Source organism: Phyllostomus discolor, chromosome 13, assembly GCF_004126475.2.
Source record: "Phyllostomus discolor isolate MPI-MPIP mPhyDis1 chromosome 13, mPhyDis1.pri.v3, whole genome shotgun sequence".
In the NCBI taxonomy this organism is placed as follows: domain Eukaryota; kingdom Metazoa; phylum Chordata; class Mammalia; order Chiroptera; family Phyllostomidae; genus Phyllostomus; species Phyllostomus discolor.
The window spans coordinates 44,607,208-44,627,404 of record NC_040915.2 but is presented as its reverse complement, the minus strand read 5'-3'; the positions used below and the strand labels follow the sequence as shown (position 1 = coordinate 44,627,404).

The 20,197-nt window shown below is 59.9% G+C and overlaps 1 protein-coding gene and 1 pseudogene across 1 annotated transcript in view; one reads left to right on the top strand and one right to left on the bottom strand.

Moving 5' to 3' along the window:
• TMEM120B (transmembrane protein 120B) overlaps positions 1 to 19,966 on the top strand; it is a 34,073-nt gene extending 14,107 nt beyond the window's left edge. Inside the window, exons 2-12 of the mRNA XM_028527911.2 lie at positions 221 to 339; positions 2,793 to 2,909; positions 3,608 to 3,667; positions 4,311 to 4,406; positions 8,587 to 8,676; positions 15,181 to 15,246; positions 15,757 to 15,818; positions 16,912 to 17,004; positions 18,489 to 18,553; positions 18,873 to 18,941; positions 19,290 to 19,966. Coding sequence (XP_028383712.1) covers positions 221 to 339; positions 2,793 to 2,909; positions 3,608 to 3,667; positions 4,311 to 4,406; positions 8,587 to 8,676; positions 15,181 to 15,246; positions 15,757 to 15,818; positions 16,912 to 17,004; positions 18,489 to 18,553; positions 18,873 to 18,941; positions 19,290 to 19,403 — 951 coding nt within the window. The 3' untranslated portion in view covers positions 19,404 to 19,966. The remainder of the gene's footprint in view (positions 1 to 220; positions 340 to 2,792; positions 2,910 to 3,607; positions 3,668 to 4,310; positions 4,407 to 8,586; positions 8,677 to 15,180; positions 15,247 to 15,756; positions 15,819 to 16,911; positions 17,005 to 18,488; positions 18,554 to 18,872; positions 18,942 to 19,289) is intronic.
• LOC114509555 lies at positions 1,977 to 2,726 on the bottom strand (annotated as a pseudogene).
• Positions 19,967 to 20,197: the final 231 nt, after the last annotated feature.

The window sequence follows — 20,197 nt, the reverse complement described above, 5'->3', positions numbered from 1 at the left end:
ACCATTCGGAAGGATGGAGCCCGGGCAGGAAAGAAAACAGTAGTTGTCCCTTATCGGACAAGGGCCTTCCGCCGTTCCGGCCCCCGTCTTCCAAGACAGCTTGGTGTCCTTTCCGCTGTCAGACTGTGACCTCCGTGGTCCCGCCCCCCGACATGAGCACCTGCGAGAAATGACCGTTCGTGTTCTCCCGGGCGCCCTGCGCGGCCCTCCCCTCCCGCAGGAGACGCACAGGGTCTACCGGCAGAAGCTGGAGGAGCTGACCGCGCTGCAGACGTTGTGCAGCGGCTCCATCCGCAAGCAGAAGGCGCGGCTGAGGAACCTGAAGCACGCGCTCCAGAGGTAGGCGGGGCTGCGCGCGCTCCCCCCCCCCCCCCTGCCCCCGGGTCTCCCTCCGGGTCTTCCCCCCGGGTCTCGGGGTCAGAGACCCGGCTCAGCACTGGCTCGCGCAGAGAGTGGAAATTTTAGTGGAAAAAACCCGGGGGTGGCTTCAGGCCTCACCGGACCCTGGGGTCAAAGGGCGTTTTTAGGAATCTGGTTTCTTCCCTTTAAATTGTGCATTCCTGTAGATTGGCTTCACTCTCAGGCTGCGTGTCCCCTCGTGGTCACCCAGATGGCCACCCGCAGTGCCAGGCTTATATCCCCCCAGCCTTTTCCCCCCCGTTGGCTTGGCCATCAGCCCAATGAGAACTCATCTTTCAGCAAAAGTTCTGGGTGTGATCCTCATTGGCTGGAGTTGGTCACGTGCCCAACTGTGAACCAATCCCCGGGACTGCTTAGGCAGGACTAGGTCGTATGTGCAGTTTACAGACCTCGGGCACGGGCCAACCCTCCTCAGACCACATGGAGGGGGGACGAGGGTGAGAGGTAGTTCCCCAAAGGACAGTTGCTATAACAAGTCCTGCTGGGCAGGCAAACAGAACGTACCCTGCTCATGGGGGTGGGGGCTCACCCCACCAGGCTCTCCGGTGGGGGTGCTAAGAAGCCCGGCGTCCCCGGTGGAGACCAACTTGAGCTCCTAACTTAGTTCGGTCCCCGAGGCCAGGCCCGCTGTTCCGGAAGTGCTGTCAGTCAGCACCCGTAGGTGAAGGGGCCCCGGGGGTGCTGTGGTCCTCCCCACCGTCAGGCAGGGGAGACGAGGCTCTGACCTACCTGGGCCTCTGTCCCAGGGCGTGTGGCTCCTGGTCAGTTCTTGCCTTCCCTCGTGGACACTTTTTGGGAAAGTTACTGATTATATCCCCTAACCTTAGCTGACCCCTTTGGAAACGGAGGCCCATTTGTCGTGGGGGGAGGTCACGGGGGGTCCTGTGCAGTGGTGTGGCCACTCTCGGAGACACGCATCTCACCGAGGGCAGGACTTCCGATGCCTCGGTCCGCCTCGGGTTTGTCAGCCCCGGCACCGCTGATGGCTCTCAGCTGCTGGGGCCGTCCTGAGTGACGTAGAAGGCGTGACGGCATCAGTCCCTCTGCCCGCGAGATGCCAGTGAAACCCTCCACTCCGTCGTAACAGCCAGAAGGTTCCCAGGCATTGCCAAGTACCCCTTGTTGAAAAGCCCTGGGTTCAAAGGTTGACCCCTGAGGTCGGTTCTTACGCCGAGGACCCCCACCCCGAGAGTGTCCGTGACTTGTTCTTCTGGTGGTGCGAGCTCCGTATCACCAGGGAATAACGGTTCGACCTCGATTAGCCGACTGCTCACACTTTTAAGGCGCCTTCCTGCCTGCCCCCCCCCATGATCGTCAGGCTCCCCCTTTAGAGCAGCGAGCGGAGCCCCAGAGCCTTGGTGCCCCAGCTCCGCTGGCAAAGGGCCCTGACCTGTAAGCTGACCTGTAATGCTTCTCTGTCCCAAGCTTTCCCTTTCGTTTGCTTCCCGTGATTAAAGCAAAGTCATTTGGAAACAAAAAGGAATAGGAAGAAGAAGAATATTGCTAGTAGATTTCCACCAAGCTCGTACTGTGTGTCAAGTGTCATTCTAAATACCTTTTTTTTTTAATGTTACTTCATGTCTTTTATTCACCCAATACCCAATGACTTCTATTCTGGTTTGTGGGAGCAGTGGGCCAGCCCACGTTTGCCACAACGGTGTCTGTCGAAGGGGCTGGCGGTAAAAGCCCCGGCACCGCACTCAGGGGAAGGGCACTCCTGACGAAGGAGGCTGATGCTGCCGTTCTCACCCACGTCGCAGGATTTCAGGACAGCCAGCGAACCTGCTTCCCCTAATGCTTCTTGGGAGTGGTGTGCAGCCTCCTCCTTTCCTGAGCCCCACCACGAGGTCGCGGCACACAGTGAAGGGGGCCTCCTCTTGAATGTCGTGGTCAAAGCACATCCGTCTCCCAGGGCCTTGCCAGCGAAGATCAGCCTTTGCTGATCGGGAAGAGCCCCTTCCTTGTCCTGGATCTTGGCCTTCACGTTTCCTATTGTATCCGAGGGTTCAGCCTCGAGAGCGATGGTCTTCCCCGTAAGGGTTTTCACGGAAATCTGCATCTTGGCGGCGATCCCACCGCAGATGGCGGGTTTTGAATACTTTAAATTGCATGTACTGACTTGTCCCAACAGCATTGTCAAGGAGGTAGGCTTGATGTTGTCCCTGTCTTTTAGATATGGGAAATAAGGCAGAGAGGTTCAAGGGCACCCGTGAGGTCAGAGGGCTAGCAGACCCAGAGAGTACAGGTGGAGACTTGAGTTTGCAAGAAATACCGAGGTGGAAGGATGGGAAGGCCGTGGCCAGAGCCTCCAGATTCCTACTCCAGCCCGAGTAACGCCCCTGCTTCCCCTGCGCCCACGCCTCTCGCCACAGGTACAAGCGCCATGCCAGCCAGGAGGAGGCGGAGCTGGTTCAGCAGATCGATGCCAGCATCAAGGAGCGGCAGAACATCTTCTTCGACATGGAGGCCTACCTGCCCAAGAAGAACGGGTAGGGGCCGGCCACTCACACCCCCCGCACTGTGCGCCCTGCTGCGGGCAGCGCCCAGGCCTGGGACGCCTGGCCTGCGTGGCTCCCGCCTTCCCGTCGGGGCTTGAGGTGGAGGGGGAAGGGCAGGCGTGCGGGCAGGAAAGAGGAGGAGGCTTCCTCACGCTTTCTCGGTGAACACAACAGTGGCTGTCATTGGTGGGGAAGGCGGCAGGAGGGGGCCTCCTGGGGCTGGAAGGGGTTTAATCTTTGATCTGGGTGTTGGTTGCATGGGTATATAAATACGTAAAAACTCAGCATGTTGTATACTTAAGACTTGTGCACTTTTATAGGCTATGCCTTAATTTTAAAAAGAGCCTGCTTTAAATTGGCCTGGATATTGCACGTGTGCTTTTACCTTGTTGGCTGCAACTTAGTCACGTGCTCACAGTAGCTGCAAGAGAGGCTGGGAAATAAGGTCGGTAAACCGGCTAAAATGAGGGGGAACGGGTTAGTTTTGAGCGTCAAGTGTCACGGTCCTCGCGCTCTCTCGTTAATCATTATTTGCACTCGGTGAGAGGCCCGTTGTACTGCTGAGTTTAACATCTTATCTTACGTTCTGCATTGGCCGCTCGGTGGTGACTACTCAGTGTGACTGTTTTGGGTGGGGGCTGCCGCCAGGGCCAGGGCCGTGGCGGCGGCCTCACAGTCTTCCCTTCCAGGCTCTACTTGAATCTGGTCCTCGGCAACGTGAACGTGACCCTCCTCAGCAACCAGGCCAAGTGAGTATCCCGCCCCGCACCTGGTTCTACGGAATCCAGGCATGTTGCTCTCTCCACGCAAGCGAGATGGGACCAGGCTAGGATTCTCACATAAACGGATAAATGTTGACAGTTGGTACTCTGGCTCCTGGTCTTTCTGGCACTTTCTTCCCCTGCAGGCAGCCCCCGGGGAAAGGGCTCCTTCCTTCCTTCCTTCAAGAAGTCCACATGTCGGGCGGGCTGGACCGCCAGCTCCCTGTGAGGAACGGCTCTGCTCCACCCCACACCCGTCACGCACCTTTCTCCTGGGAGCAGACGGTGTCCACTGAAGTCTGTTAGTTTCTAGGGAAATAGAGCCCTGGTGTTTCCACAGCAGTAGCCAGCTGGGGGCGCGGACCCCGTCTGTGCCCCCTGCCCAGCGCCTCCTTCCCGGAGCCCTGCGGCCGGAGTCCGGGGGCGTGGGAAGCCACACTTCCATTCCCGTTGTCTGGTTAATCGTCACCATTCATTCAAGGCCGGGTCTCTCCTTTGGCTTGTGGGATGTGGGTGGCAGCTTGTCAAGGATCTGATGGGGCAGGGGTCCCGCCCCCAATGGCATGTAGTCACATTACCGTAAATGTGGTAGAAGTTACGTGACCTCTCCTGGGCGTGTCTCTTGCCGTAGATTTGCCTACAAGGACGAGTATGAGAAGTTCAAGCTCTACCTGACCATCATCCTGCTCCTGGGTGCTGTGGCCTGTCGCTTTGTCCTTCACTACAGGTGACGCAGCGTGGCGTTGGGGGTGGGGGCGTGCTGGGGGTGCAGAGGGCGCCGTGAGAGAGGGATCCAGGGTCTCTCCTGCATCCGCAGTGCTGGGTGAGGTGAGCTGCAGATACAGAAGGGCCGTTTCTCGTGAGAAGTAGCAGTCCCGTCCGCCTGCCCAGCAGATATCCCCTAAACAGCTGCTGGACGGCCTTAGCGTGTAGTGCAGAAAGAGCCCAGGCTGGCACATTCGTGCAACGGAATCTTGTTTGGCCGCAAACAGAAATAAGGTTCTGACACAGGCTACAGCGCAGGGAATCTTGAAAACATTACAGGGTGGGGCAAAAGTAGGTTTACCGTTGTGAGTACACAAAAATTTTTTTATTTTGTTTGAAAAAATGTTTGATTTTAGAGGGAGGGAGAAGGAAAGGGGGAGAAACATCTATGTGAGAGAGAAACTTCCACTGGCTGCCTTCCATAGGCGCCCCGACCGGGAATCGAACCTGTAACCCAGGCACGTGCCCTGACCAGGAATCGAACTGGTGACCTTTTGGTTTGCAGGACGACGCTCAACCGAGAGCCATACCGGCTGGGGCCAGAGTTTATTCTTGTATTATTATTTATTAATTATTGTATTGTTTTTCATACAAATAACACATAAACCTCCTTTGTTCCACCCTGCGTGTTACGTGAAAGACGCTGGTCACCAAAGATCAGATGTTGTACGAGTGCATTTACACGGGATGCCGAGAACAGGCAAACCCACAGAGAGGCCGGAGTCAGAGTAGTGGTTGCCAGGGCGAGAGGAGGGGGGGTGGGGCTGACTGCACCTGGGGGCGGGGTTTCTTCCTAGCAGTGAGAACGCCCTGGAATTAGATAGTAGTGACAGATGCGCAACTCTGTGATACACGAAAAACCCCATCAAATGTATACTTTAAAAGGGTGGGTCTTATGGTATGTGAATTGTATCTCAATTGCCAAAAGGGACGAAGGGAGAAAGAGAGAAAGGGAACAAAAAAAAAAAAGGAAAAAAGAAAGGAAGAAGGAAGGAGAGAGGGACACATCCCACATGGTCTGGGTTGGACCTGGGCTTTGAGACTGACTGGCCGTTACCGTGGGCAGGTGGTTCCCTCGGGGGGTGCCCCCGTCTGCCTGTCTGTAAAACGAGGTGACACCAGTGCCTAGCGCACAGGGTGGTGGTGACAATTCGGTGTGGGGACCTTGAGTGCGCCGAGGGCTCTGCCCAGGGCGGGGCGCCCGGCAGCACATTGGGAGCAGCTGCTGTTGGGACTGAAGCCATGCTCCCCCAGGGGGTTTCTGTCCTCCGTGTGGCCCCGGGTTTCCACCCCAGGGGAGGCGGCCAAGCACAGCTTGGGCCTCTGGCCCACGCGTTAAGGGTTTATTTCCTAGCAGGCGCTTGGCCGGGAGTCCACATGCTGGTCTGGCCACTTGAGTGCCCAGACAAAGGCCCCTTTAGACCCGGGGCCCCAGCTCGCCTGCAGCCTCGGGCCTGGCCCGTTTCCCTGCAGGGCGAAGGCTGCCCCCGCCGGCCCTGCCGACTCACGCGCCCCTCTGGAAGCGGGGGAAAGTTCTCAAGGAGCAGCCAGACTCCCTGCACGGGGCCTCTTGGGCCCTCAAGGGGCAGGCGTGGGGCGTGCAGTCCAGTTCCAAGGCTCACCCAGGGCCTGGCTGTTTCCATTCCTCCCCGCCCCCTCTGTACTCATTTCTGAGGGGCTTCGTAACAGAGCGCCGCAGGCTGGGGGGCTTAAAGCCACAGAAGCAGGTTTTCTCTCACCTGGAGGCCGGGGGTCCGAAATCAGGGTGTCTGCCAGCGGGCCGCCCCTGACGGCAGTGGTTCTTCCTCGCCTCTTCCGGCGGCTCCGGTGTCGCTGGCTGTCCTGGGGGTTCCTTGGGGTTAAAGCTGTTCCGTTCCAACCTCTGCTTCCTGGGCCTCATTCTTGCTGCGCGGCCTCCTTCTTGTGTGTCCCCGTGTCTCTCTCAGGGTCCCGGCTGCTAGCCGTCCCTGGGGGTCCTGGCTGCTGCAGTCACCGGCAGGCCCAGGTGTGTACACATACCCACCGCAGGAACCAGTCCCGCAGGGTCACTCGTGTTTCCAGGGAGGCCGTCCTGATAAAGTTCCCGCAGCACTGCAGGTTCCCAGCGGGCCGTGCTGGCCCCGTGTGGCAGGCCGAGTCATGGCCCCCAGACACGTGTGCGTTCTGATCCCCAGAACCCGCGACTGTGTTACCTTCCACGACGGGAGGTCTTTGCAGAGGGAGTAAGTCAAGACCTTGAGACGGAGAGAAGACCCCCTCCCCCCCGGCTTCACCGGTGGGCCCCTTGTCACCACACGCAGCCTTGCAAAGGGAGGGTCAGAGCCACGGAGGGGGCGCGGGGCAGAAGCAGAGGTCAGAGCCGTGTGGGGCCGCGAGGCCGGGGGCTCGTCCTGCCTCCAGAAGCCAGAGAGGGCGACGACACAGGTTCTGTCCTGGAGCCCCCAGCAGGAGCCCGTGACCCGTGTCAGACCCTGGCGCGGTCTCCGGGCCTGCAGAGCCCGCAGAGTGGGTGCGCCCGCTTGTTGCGGCAGCAGCAGCAGCAGCAGCAGCAGCAGCTCAGACTGGCGGCACAGCAGACCGAGGCCGCGCTTTGGGCGTCTTGGGGCCGTAAAGCCGTTTTTGCTTCTCTCTTTACTGACCACACGGAGGAGGGACTGGTGCAAAATGCCCCGGTGACTGTGACTTGCTCGTGGGCGTCTCTTGCCTGAGCTCAGACGTCAGGATCCGAGTGACTCTGCACCCTGGGGGCCCGCCCCCACCCCCGCCTCACCCCCACGTCAGGCAGGCCTCGGGGTTTGTCAGTTCTGCGTCTGAGAGCCATTCGTCCGACCCTGGGCGCCCCGTGGTGCTTCGGAGTTATGACAGGGAACGTGGGCAGCTCTGACAAGGCCACGGGCGGGCGCTGTTCCGGGCACGTCCTTGAACTCGGCGAGCGCTCGCGGCAGCCTGCTGGGGAGGTGCCGCCCCTCTCCCCACTGCACAGGCGGGGACGCGACGGTGGGGAAGAATCACTGACTTGTCCCGGTTCGCCAGCGGGGAAGAGGCAGAGTCTGGATTTGAACTCAGGCCCTGGGTTTCCAGAGTCTGATCTCAACCCTCCTGAGACTGCCTTTGCAGGCCGCGTCCAGCAGGCTCGGGCTGAGAGCCTGTCCTCTGTGACCTCGAAAAGGCCACCCCCCAATATCTGTCATCATTGTTAAAAGTTGTGTCTTCTTTCCAGCCCACTCCGTCCACCCCACCCCCGGGCACTGCAGTCCGGGGGGAGGCTCTCCCAGTTCAGGGACAGATGTGGAGGGGGAGAGGGTGGGAGGGGTCCCCCCCAGTCATCTCTCTGCTGAAGGGCTCTGTGTGACGCTGGGAGGCACCGGGGTGCTTCCTCTTCAGGGTCAAAGACAGCCCTGGTTGAGGTCTCACCAGAGACCGGCCACAGCGGGGTCTTGTGTGTCGCAGGCTCTCTCTCAGGATCCTTCGCCTGGGAAAGCTCACGGTGGGGGGGGGACCAGTCTCCCTATTGTACAGATGGAAAGGCTGAGGCCGGGCAGGCCTCTGACAGGGCCACACAGAGTGTGCCCGCCAGCCCTGCACTCCGACCAGGGCACTGCACGGCTCCAGCCGCCCCGCCGCCACCTTCTGGGCCCGCTCCGGGCCATGGGCACTGCACGGGAGGCAGGAATTTCCTAGGTTCTTCTGACAGTTTGGACCAGACACACTTTTTCGTGCGTGCAACAGAATTTACGGCTGGTTTAAGGGGACCGTGGGAGCTTACCCTCGACACTGTAGACGGTTTTAAATGGCACATTAGGTGTCGTGCTGCAAGTCCTTCTGTCGCCGCCCCGCCAGAAACGTCACGTTTAGAAGGCAGACAGGTTGTCATGGGCCACGTGGTCAGGGCAGGAGGGAAGCCTCAGCCAGGGCCTTCGGAGCGCATAGTATTCTTCTGGTGGAAAGGTGAGGATGGGGTGAGCGCTCCCGGTGCAGGGAAGACACCTGAGAGGCCGGACCCGCTCTGCCTTCCGGGCATCCACGCTTTCCCAGGCGTTGGGGGTTCCAGGGGCGTGCTGGGGCGGCAGCCCTGGGCCCGCCCCACTGAGCCACCCGGTCCTCACACCTGCTCCCCGCCCGGGGCTGTTTCTCTACACCAGGGTAACGGACGAAATCTTCAACTTCCTGCTCGTGTGGTACTACTGCACCCTGACGATCCGGGAGAGCATTCTCATCAGCAACGGCTCCAGGTAATTGGAGGCCCGGCTTCGGCGGGGGGCGGGGGGGGATGGGGGTGCCAAAGGGAACACAGCAAGGAGGCAGGTGAAGGCTGGCCCCCCTCAGTCTGCACTGCCTTCCTCCTTGGGGGGCTCCGGGATGGTGCAGACCCAGGGAGGAGGGACATGTGTCTGCCACTGCGGCTGCGTCGGTTGTGTGGTCAGTCTCTTGTTTACAAGAAACCATGGCTCGAGTGGCCTCAGCATGACTGACACTTGTTTTCTCATGTCAAGAAACAGATCCTTTGGGGCTGGCCTCAGGTAAGGCTTAATCCAGGCGCTCAGGCAGTGTCGTCAGGACCCAGATTCTGTCTCTCACCCCTGCCTTCCACGGTGCTGCCCGTTCCATCAGGTTCCATGCAGGGACACCGCCAACTGCAAGCTCACGTTTTTATTTCTAGCTTTCCCGGCAAAATAGGGCACATCCCTCTCTTCCAGGAGTCTCACTGGGCCTTTGCCCACTGGTGTTTGGTGGACCACATGCCCATCTCTGACCCTGTCACTCACTGCAGCTAGCGAACGTACTGCCTTACAGGGATTGGCTGGGCTTGAGCCTCGTGCCCACCCCTGCGGCTGTCATTGGAAGCCGAGAAGTTGAGTGTCAGGCAGGGACTGGTTCCCCAGAGGAAAATCTGTCCCTAGAAGGACGAGTGGATTCTGGTGACGACGGCGTTGGTCCCTCACAGGGAGACGGGAGTCCCAGGACTCAGCTGAGATCCACGCCGGCCACTTGCAGGACCCATTTCCCATAGTTCTGATTCCTTTTTGGGGTGGCCGTTGGAACCTCTGCACACCACTCTCGTCCTTGTCCTTTCCCAAAGTAAGGAGTAGCATCTTTCCAGCCACCCCCCTTTCTCCCTGTGGAGACTAGAAGGAACAACCAGGAGCGTGTATTTACCTGGGGGCCTCCGCCAAACCCCCAAATAATCCTCTACCCTCTCCTTCTGCTGCCCAGTGGTCTCTCAGGGCAGACCTCCGCTCTGCCGGGCCTGGCCCTGAATGCAGAGCCGAGAGGTGAGGACCAGGGGGGGTGGCGGTTCTTAGGTGCGCGACCCAGTGGCCCGCAGCCTCCAGGGAAAGACCGGTGTTTGTCCCTCAAACCGCGCTCCTTCCTGTGCCATCCGCGCCTTCCTCACCGTGTCCTGTATCGCCTGGGTAACAACCTCCCCATGTTTCAAATCAGCCATCTCTTTCTCTCCCTTTTTTTTCCTTAAGTAAATATTTATTTTAAGAGGAAACTTTGTTTCACCACATTACATGGAAAACCAGCATGAATTGCAGGAAAAAGGAAGTGGTATAAAAACATTGTTTTGTTTTCATTGTCAAACCCATGAGAGACTCTGGGCCTGAGGCCCGCGGTCTCTCGTGTGTGTGTGTGTGTGTGTGTGTGTGTGTCCTCGTGGGGAGAGGGAGGCGGGTGGATCTCACGAGGCGCCAAAAGTGATGTGCTGGCACCTCACCCAGACTCTGTCCTTGACGTAATCTGGGGAGCAGAGAGAGCATTCGGTGTCGTCTGGGGTTACACTTGAGTGTCATCTAAAACTTGGTGACACACGCCCCAGGCTTTGGGAGACACCGAAATAGAAAATCTTATTCCATAAGGACCATTCATAACTTTCCTTAATTTTAGTGAATAGTGTCTTTCTGCTTTTGGGCGTGGCTGGAAGGTAGCCAGGTAGTGTGTAGAGGGGCAGTGAGGCCCAGGCATTGGGCACGGCCCCCGGTTACTAATTCTCTGTGCTGTGGGCTCGCCGTTAGTCTTGGAGTTTTGTCCTCCTGAGGGACTCATGTTCAGAGGGGCCTGGGGCCATGCTGGGTCTCTCATGGTCACTGACACTTTAGTAAGAGTTACTCCGCTCAGCTCTTTCTCTAGGATGGTAAGCTGTGGATGGGGGCGGGGGTGGTCAGTGGAGACAGGGGAGCAGGACTGAGTGCAGGTGCCCATGAGCGTGGGCACACAGGAAATTGGGAGGGGCACGGGGAGGGAGGGAGTGGGGCTCGGGAGCCAAGCCTGGGTTGCCTGGCGCTTTAGCAGGGGCTTTTCCTGGGCTTTTCCGAAGCCCGTGCTCTGCTGGGACGGCAGGAAGTGCTGTTGTCTCTAGTGTGCAGGGCAGAGCGTTGCGTGTGGGTCCACGCCCCCCTCTCTGTCATTCTTCACAGCGTTTGTCGGTGTCTCCTGGCCGTCGGACACGGAGCTAGGGGCTCCGAGGTGGCCCACACGCTGGTGCCTTTGGGGGGGCATTCATGGAGTGTTTGGACTGACCCATTCATGGCGCGTGTCACTCGGGAATCTCCCGGTGTGACGGCGCCGCTCCTCCAGGCCTGTGCCGCCACTCGGGCCTGGGCGCGGGTCTGCATGCCGCGTTCGTGGGGAGGCTGGAGTGGGAGTGGGGGCCCGGCCGGTGCCTCCTCTTTTGGGATGACGGCGGGAGTAGTGGCCAAATCTGGGTGACCACGCCTTGTGACTGACTCATCCGCCACACTGTCAGCCTCCGTCCCCCCAGCTCCTCCTCCTCGAGCTGGTTTCTCCGGGAAGCGGGCAAGGGAGGCAGATGTCCCGGAGGCTCTCCGCCTCACACTCGGCCCTTCCCAGGGGAGAGCCGGGAAACCAGCAGCTAGGAGAGCACAGTGAGGGGGGGAGGTTGGGGTCCAGGCTGGAGCAAACTCGACCTTCCCCATCTCCGCAGTGTCCCAGGGCCCGCTCAGGAGCTCAGTGTCGCCACCCAGCGGAGGCCCCGTGGTTTGTCCAAATGAATTCAACCCAAGCTCTGCAGCCGGTCAGGGCCCTTGGGGCCGTGCCAGCGTTCTCAGGACAGGCGCACTTGAGCCGTGTGGGCTTCCTGGAGGCTTGGTGCCCAGTCCTGGTCTGACCGAGCCTCTTTCATCCGGTTCCCCATGGCACTTGAGACCTGAGTGCGGGGTGTGGTCAGGGAAGCGAGCCTAGAGAGGTGGGGCAGGAGGGGGACCCCCCCCCCATTTCAGGATGGAACCACTCTTTCTTTGTGTCCGATGTGTCCCCTGTGAGAAGTAGCTCATTAGCTCGGTTCGGGAAATAAGCGAGTCAGCTTACTTTGCAGATTCTGCAGATGGTGGAAAACCACCTGATAGGAGTAAACGTGAACGGGATTTATGGGGGCATATAAATAGTTCTGGGGGGTAGAAAGGGCTCAGTATTAACAGGCCCCCTCCTTCTCCCTGCTCTGCCACCCCTGGAACCGCTCCCAGCGGCCTAGGTCGGCATCCTACTGGATCCGCAACCCCCGAGTTTCTTTCCTTCACAAATGGAGCAGTAATCTTGGGGCAGACTTCTGATTGGCTAGGCTTGGGTCACATGCTCATCCCTGAGCCAGTCACCGTGGCTGGAGTGATACAGAGCCGTGATTGGCTCTGCGTCCTGTGCCCGCGTATATTACTCATATCATAATCATTTTCCTCGCTAGCCAGCCCACGGGCACCTGGCTGTAACAGGCTTTTGTAGGGACCGTTCCGGGATGCCGAGGCCAGCGGTGGCAGGCAAGGGACGGTGCTCAGTGTAGAAGCCATTCTGCCAACCGCCCAGATTACCTGCAGCAGTGCCCAACCAGGAGCGGCCTGGGGGTGGACAGTGGCTGGCGCACGGGTCTTGTGCACGTGCCCAGACGTGGCCGAGGTGCCCCATAGGGAGGGCCAGGGTCGTCCTGGGCACCGTCCCCAGGCGCCAGACCTTGCTGTCCCCCGTGAGAAGCACTCTTTCTGGGCGCCTCCCCTCCGCTCGTGAAGAGGCCGCCAGCCCCTGCCAGCTTCGTTTCTGTCTGAAACAGGCCCAGACTGCCCGCCCCTGGGTGCAGGTTACCTTTTGGGGTGACAGTTTGCACCACAATATATATATATTTTTGCACAAAAAAATATTCAGTGAATCTATATTTTTTAAGATTTTATTTATTTATTTTTAGAGAGAGGGGAAGGGAGGGAGGAAGAGAGGGAGAGAAACATCAATTGGCTGCCTCTCACACATCCTCAACCAGAGAGAGACCTGGCCTGCAGCCCAGGCATGTGCCCTGACTGGATTTCGAACTGGAGACCTTTCGGTTCGTAGGCTGAGTGCCAGTCAGTCCACTGAGCCACGCGAGCCAGGGCTGTGAATGTGCATTTTAAATGAGTGAACTGCGTGCTGAATTACAGCACAATGAAAATGTTACATAAACACATGCATAAAACTTGCCCAGAGCCCTGGAGGGTGCAGGTGGACAATGGGGCAGGAGGAGAAGCGACTTCTGGTCCCTCCCAGTGCCACTGAGGTGTGACACACCTCAGGTGAGTCACAGGTGAGGCCGCTGTCACCGCTGGGCTCTGGGTATAGCATGCTGTGAGGTTAGAAGCCGCTGCTCAGCCAAGCTTGTGGCCTAGGGCCTGCGTCCGCTCAGGAGATAAACCTACGGATAAGGACATGCAAGTGGGAACCTCAATGACACACCAGTTTTCACCCAATGAGTTGGGCAGAAAATTTAAAATTTTGTGTCAGGCCTTGGTGAGGGTTTGAGGACCCAAACAGCCTCCTCTACCGCCCATGGGGGTGTAAATTGGGGTAGCGACTTTGGACGGTGCTTTGACAAGTGACGCACACACCCTCTGAGCCAGCCATCCCCCTTCTTGGAGAGACTGTCGTCACGCTAGGGGACTTCCAGAGGCATGTCTTGGCAGCATCGAGGACGATAGTGACTGTTGAGGAACAACCAAGCAGACGCTGGCACAAGCGGCACCCCACAATGTCGTGTGGCATTTCCGACGCCCGTGACAGCTCTGTAGGTGCTAGCCCGGGAGTCCAGCAAGGAAAGCCAGGTGCAGGAGGATGGAAGGCTAACCTGGCAGTGCGTCCCCCCAGCCAGCAGGTCCTTGGGAGGAGCAGCGCCCCGACCCCATCTCCTCACTGGGCCGCATCGCAGAGAGAGGGGGAGAGAGAGATGGTTAGTTCTGGAGGGACATGGGCTGGATCACTCCTGCAGGTGCCTCTGGGGTCCCAGTCACTGCCGCTCAGTCTTTGGGGGGACGGAGCCTGGCTCCTCCCTGGCTGCCTTTGGCAAAGCACCTCCCTGCCGCGTGGTGTTCAGGTAGCTGAGCTCCCAGAGCAGGGCCTGGGGAAGGCCAGCCGAGGCCTGAGACACACTCAGGGGCTTTGAAGGGCAAAGGTGCTCGGGTCCAGCCTTCCTCCTAGGCCGCCCCCAACACTGAGAAGGGGTGACAACCAGGACCCCTCCCCCGCTGCAGAGTGAGGGCCTTGAGCTGGGGGAACACCAGGTTCTGACAGCAGGGTCCCCCCAGCCTCTGGACTGGACGAATGAAGCCCAGGGCTGGGCAAGGGCTGGTGGTCAATGGAGCAGCCGAGGCGCCGGCGCTCGGGGCCCCCTGGGGGCAGCCGCATCTGGGGTGCTGCGACGCTGCATGTGCTGCGACGCTGCGTGTGCGGCCCGTCACGCCTCCGTCTCTGTCTGGGGTAGTGCAGGGGGCTGCTGCTCTGTGTAAATGTGCGTGCGTGGGGTCTGTGTTTACTCAACACACTTACCGAGCCCCCGCCCTGAGCAGGTGCGTCAGTGAGCCACACGGACGAGACCCCTGCCCTTGGGAGATGGATGTCTGGGGGGGGAGGGTGCTCAGAGAACACATGAGGGGAAAAGGATCATTTCAGAGACTGGCAAGCGCCATGAAGAAGGTGAAACGGGACACTGTGGTCCCGAGTGGGCTCGTCTGGCTGATTTCGATAAGAGGCTCGGGGAGGGTCTCGGAGGAGGTGACAGACAAACCTGAATTCGGACCAGGCGCCGGCGGGCCAAGGCCGGGGAGCAGAGAGAACAGCAAGTGCAAAGGCTCTGCTAGTCAGCGCGGGCCACCCCCCCGACGGGTCGCAGAGGGGGCCGCTCCCCCGGCGGAAGCTCGGGAGGCTGGCAGTCCCAGGCCAAGGGGCCGGCGGGGTGGGCTTCCCCTGAGGCTGCCGGGGCTTGCAGGCAGCCCCTGCGTCCCCACGAGGCCTTTCTCTGTGAGCACGCACACCCCTCGTGTGTCTCGCTTCTCACAGTAAGGACACCAGTCCTGTTGGATGGGGGCCCATCCTTATGACCTCAGTGACCTCTTTAAAGGCCCCGTCTCCGAGGACCGTCCCACAGGGGCCTAGGGCTTCAACCCAGGCATCCGGGAGGGCACAATGAGCCCGTGGCCGCAGGTCCCGAGGCAGGAACGGTTCCCAGAGGAGAGGGAGGGAGGCGGGGCTTGCAGTGGGGGTGAGGTTGGGGCTGCGTCCTCAGGGCAGCTGGAAGCCACGGGGGCGTGTGCTCCCGTGGGTCTCATGGCTCCTGGCCGAGGGCTCACGGGTGGGTGTGCGTCTCTGTAGGACGGGGAGAAGGGGAGCCCCCCCCCCCCCAAACGCAGGCTGGGAAGCCGGGAGGCGCCTGCGCTTCTCTCCCTGCCTGAGCTTTCTTTTCCCTTCTCTCGTTCTCTCCCTCCGAGAATTAAAGGCTGGTGGGTGTCTCACCACTACGTGTCCACGTTCCTGTCCGGAGTGATGCTGACCTGGTGAGTGTGTCCTGCCCCGCCCCCCGGCCTCCGCTCGCCCTCCCCATGTGGCCGTGAATGGGGACTGGTGGGGCGCGAGGGGGCCCAGATGGCTTTCGAAGGCCTTGACCTGGGCTGGCTTCGGGGCCAAGAAGGAAAGCGGGAGCGTGCAGCTGGGCCGTGGGGAGTTTTCCTGGGAATGTGCCCTCGGCCCGCCGGCTGGGGCAGAGGTGACGGAACAGCCCAGGGGTGAGGCCGTGGCACCAGAGGCTAGCAGGCAGTGGGGGTGGGGGGGACCCGTGGGAACGGAGGCCTCAGAACTCCGTGGGCTGCCCTGGTTCTAGAGGGGACTCACAGCGAAGGGGGAGGCGCCTGGGCCCAGCCCCGGCACCGGCGGTAAAGGAGGGTGGAGATCGGGGGCTCCGGCTTCCGCACGGAACCTTCTCTTCCCTCTCCGCTGGAACAGGGCCGGAGACGGATGTCCTGACTTCTCTGCACACCTCACCTGGGCTTTTCCCTCCTTCTCCGCAGGCCTAACGGACTGATTTATCAGAAGTTCCGAGACCAGTTTCTAGCATTTTCCATCTTTCAGAGTGAGTGACTCTTGCCTAGATTCAGGGATGGGGGCACTTGGTCCTTGAGGAGGCCATGTCCCTGTTGGGGGGGGTGCCTTTCCTGGAAGAGAGAGGAGACTGGGGGAGGGCCCTGGCCGGCCTGGGGCAGGGGAGGGCCAGGAATCCAGAAGAGAGCTATCTGCATCCCCCCCCATCAACTCCACCCCCCCCACCCCCAGCCCCCTCGCTGCCTTTCCTTCCCGGGGCCAGGCCAGACCAGCCGGATCTCAGGGAGCCCAGGGGTGCTGGGGGCACTGACTTTGTTTTCCTCAAAGTGGAAACATGCTCCTCTTCTCACTGACGAACAGCCTCCCGATTTATAGATGATGCGCAGGTCCCGGGGTCGGGGGTGGCTTCCGGGAGCGGGGAGCGTGGGTGGCGGGAGACAGGCAGTTTTACCCTTTAGCCTACACCTGTGTGTTCCCTTTGGATTTTATGCCGTGTGCGTATTGCCGACTCAAAAAAATACAGCTTACTTTTTAAATGAAATCTTGCTTACAAACAAGTACAAATACATAAAGCCGAGAATGGAAATCACGTCCAATCCTGCTCTCAGGGGCGATACTGTTAGTAGGTCTGTGTCCTTGAACGTGTTCATTCTCAAACATGCGCACACGTGTGCACCGCATTATGTGTAGTCTGCAGCCATGGGACCCCTCTGCACGTGTAGTTTTGCTTGTAACCTGGGCTTTTAACAATTGCCCGGGGCGTTTCTCCACGTCAGTACAAGTGTCCCATGGTATGGGACCGCCTTTTGCCGCCTTGGCATTGCACACAGCTCCCAGTGTGGTGTGCCGTCCAGCAAGCATCTTTTGAGTGCCTACTGCATGCCTAGGAAAGCTCCAGAAGTTTCTAGTCTAGCTGGGGCTTCCTTGGGTCCTCAGATATCCTGAGGTGTTTTAATATTCTGGAGAATGGGTAAAGTGGGTTCAGAGCACTGTGTGTGTGTGCGCGTGTGTTGGGGTGGGAGAGGGCTGTGCCTAGAGCGCCCCCTGCCCTCTGGGCAGGGCAGACCCAGCCCCCTGTGGTGGAGGGGCCACTCCATGCTCAGGGCGCTGTGCTCCCCCTGCAGGCTGCGTCCAGTTCCTGCAGTACTATTACCAGCGGGGCTGCCTCTACCGGCTGCGGGCTCTGGGCGAGAGGAATCATCTGGACCTCACGGTGGGTGAGTAGCCGGCCTGGGGGAGTGGAGGGACAGGTGTGGGCCCCAGCCTGGTCCCCCACACCTCGCCCCTGACTCCCCCAGCGGAGCACGTGCCGGGAAGGACATACCTAACAAGACCTACCACACGCAGAGCCGGAGCTGCCGGCCCCTGCCCAAGTTGCTTTTCATAATTCACCGTGGATTCTGCTTCAGCTAAGGGCAAGACCGGCTGTGCGCCCTGAGTGCTGGCTTCTCTCTTACCCTTTTCATGTTTATTTTATAAAAATATTTACTTACTGATTTACAGAGAGAGGAAGAGAGAAAGAGAGAGAAATAACGATTTTGTTGTTCCACTTATTTATACATTCATTGGTTGAGTCTTGTATATGCCCTGACCAGGGATCGAACCCGGAACCTTGACGTATTGGGACTGTGCTCTAACCAACTGAGCTTCCCGACCAGGAGCTCTCTTAGCATTTTTAAATGCCTATTTGTGTCTGTGCTTTCTGATACACATACTGTCAGCCTAGTGTTGTTGCACATATATACGTACATACGTCGGGAATGTGTGTGTGAGTTTTTAACTCGTAGCAGTAGTTGCTTAATCAGAAAAGCTTGGAGACCTTTCACCTACATTTTCAGGGCAAACTTTTTAAAAAGAGATTAATTTATTTTTAGAGAGAGGGGAAGGGAGGGAGAAAGAGCAGGAGAGAAACATCGATTGGTTGCCTCTCGCATGCGCCCCAACCAGAGACCAAACCTGCAGCTGAGACACGTGCCCTCACTGGGAACTGAACTGGCAGCCTTTCGGTTTGTGGGATGAGGCCCAACCAAGTGAGCCGTGCCAGTCAGGGCAGGGGAAGCTATGTTTTTTTTTAAGAATTTATTTATTTATTTTTAGAGAGGGAAGGGAGGGGGAGAGAGAGAGAGAAACATCAACGTGCAGTTGCTGGGGGCCGTGGCCTGCAACCCAGGCATGTGCCCTGACTGGGAATTGAACCTGCGATGCTTTGGTTTGCCAGCTGACGCTCAATCCACTGAGCTACGCCAGCCAGGGCTAGGGGAAGCTACTTTTAATAAATCTCTGCTATCTTTGAAGATGGTCCTTTTTACTGAATCGCTCCACAAAGTAGGCCCTACTTTGTCAAGACCAGTGGAACCGGTGCATTCCAAAGTCCACTGTAAACACGCGAGGGAGAGAAACGATTAAAAACATGGCGCCCGGCACAGCAGCATTCCTTGCGTGTCGGGCCGCTCAGTCCATGGCGACGTGAGGCGAGAGAGCGGTCAGGCGGTGACAGGTGCTCTGCACGTTCTCGGGGTCATTTTCACGGCGAGTGCTCGCGTCCCCGGAAGAGGCGAGGGCGGCGCCCCCCGAGCTGCACGTGTTTGTGCGTAGCTGACCTCAGGGTGGCCGGCGTGGCCGAGCGGTGGGCGCTCAGGGGGCCGTGGGGGCCGCCGAAGCCCCTCACGCGGGCCCTTCGCCCCCTCCCTGCTCTCCGCAGAAGGGTTCCAGTCCTGGATGTGGCGGGGGCTCACCTTCCTCTTGCCTTTCCTGTTCTGTGGCCATGTGAGTACCCCTGGGGTTTGCGGCTATCCCCTCTTCTGGGCTGACCCCCAAGAACAGGAGGTCTGCGGGTCTCTCCCCCATTCACCAGCCACCCCCGGGCTGGGCCTCACGGGGTCCTGGGGCTGTGACCAACCGTTCCTGAGTCCGGGGAGGCCTCAGACCACTCTGGTAGGGTGCCCCAGTTTCATCCGGGCAGTTTTCAGTATCTCAGGGGGGCACTGACCCCAGGAGCTGGTGTCCTGGTGCATCTCCCGGGCTCTCCCGTGAGGGGCCCCGGGGGCACCGGTGGCTGAGCGGCGCCCGCCTCCCCTCCCTGCAGTTCTGGCAGCTCTACAACGCGGTCACGCTGTTCGAGCTCTCCAGCCACGAGGAATGCAGAGAATGGCAGGTATGGGGTGTGCGTGCGTGTGGTGGTGTGTGGCTGGGATCCTGGGGAAGGCTGGGCCGGCTTGGGGAAAATTCTCTCCTTAGCCATCCCCTTGGCTGTCCTCCAGGGCGCCCAGACCTCTCTGCTCCTGGGAACTGGGGGACGGTGGGAGGGGATTTGGGAGGCCGGGGAGCCCCTGGGTGAGCTGCCCAGGACCCTGCCTGACCCTCTCTCTGCCTTCTGTGGGGGAACCCGTGCAGGCTGAGGGGGTGCTGCGGTCCCCGGGTGGGGCGGACCTTCCTCGGGGGGCCGCTGAGCACAGCCGGCACAGCCTCCCCCTCCTTCCCCTCCCCACATGGCCCCTGCCAGGTGTTCGTGTTGGCGCTCACGTTCCTGATCCTCTTCCTGGGCAACTTCCTGACCACACTCAAAGTCGTGCACGCCAAACTGCAGAAGAACAGGAGCAAGGCCAAGCAGCCGTGAGCCTCGGGACGGCGCCCTGGAGCCCCGGACTCTGAGACTGTGGGGGGTCTCAGGCGGCACCCCGCTGCCGACTCCCTCCCCAGCGGTGCCAGCGGCCACTGGCAGCAGTGACCTCAAGGGCCAGCAGCCTTGTGGGGAGCAGGGCCAGGGCCTGGACCCTGACGGGACCAGAGGAACATGACCCCAGCCCGTCCTCGCAGTATTAGCCGTCCCACCCTCCCTATTTATGACGTATTTAATGTGGGTCCTCCCTGGGACCTTCCGCCTTCCCCAGCTGCTCCTGGCCGGACTGGGGGGGGGGCTTCCTGGGAGGAGGCTAAGCCTCAGGGAGCCCCCCTGTCCCCACTCCCGTCACTTGAGCCCCTCAGGTGGGGTGTGGACATGCCTCCTGGGGGTGGATCTATGACCTGCGGCTTAGAGAGCCCCCTGGGGGCGGGAGGAAGCCCCTGGTCGTCCTGCGGCGCCCCGCTCCCCAGGCGCACGCTTCTGCTGTAACGAGCTCCCACCTCCTCCCGGCCTCCGTTTCTGTGTGGGCCGGTATTTAAGTGCTCTGAGAACCACTGTCTGTCTGTGCCTTGTGCTCTTTGCGCTTCCCCAGGCCCCAGACTGCTGGCCCCCTCCCCGGGGAGAGCAGCCCTCCCTGAGGCCTGGGGCTCCTGGCCCCCGGAGCAGCTGGGGGTGGGTGGGCCTCAGGTGGAAGGGCTTTCTGAGGGTGGCCACCAGAGGGCGCCCCGGCCCTGCAGCATTCGGGTGGACTGAGCGCGTTCTTTGGCCAAGTCTGGCTCTGCTCTTGG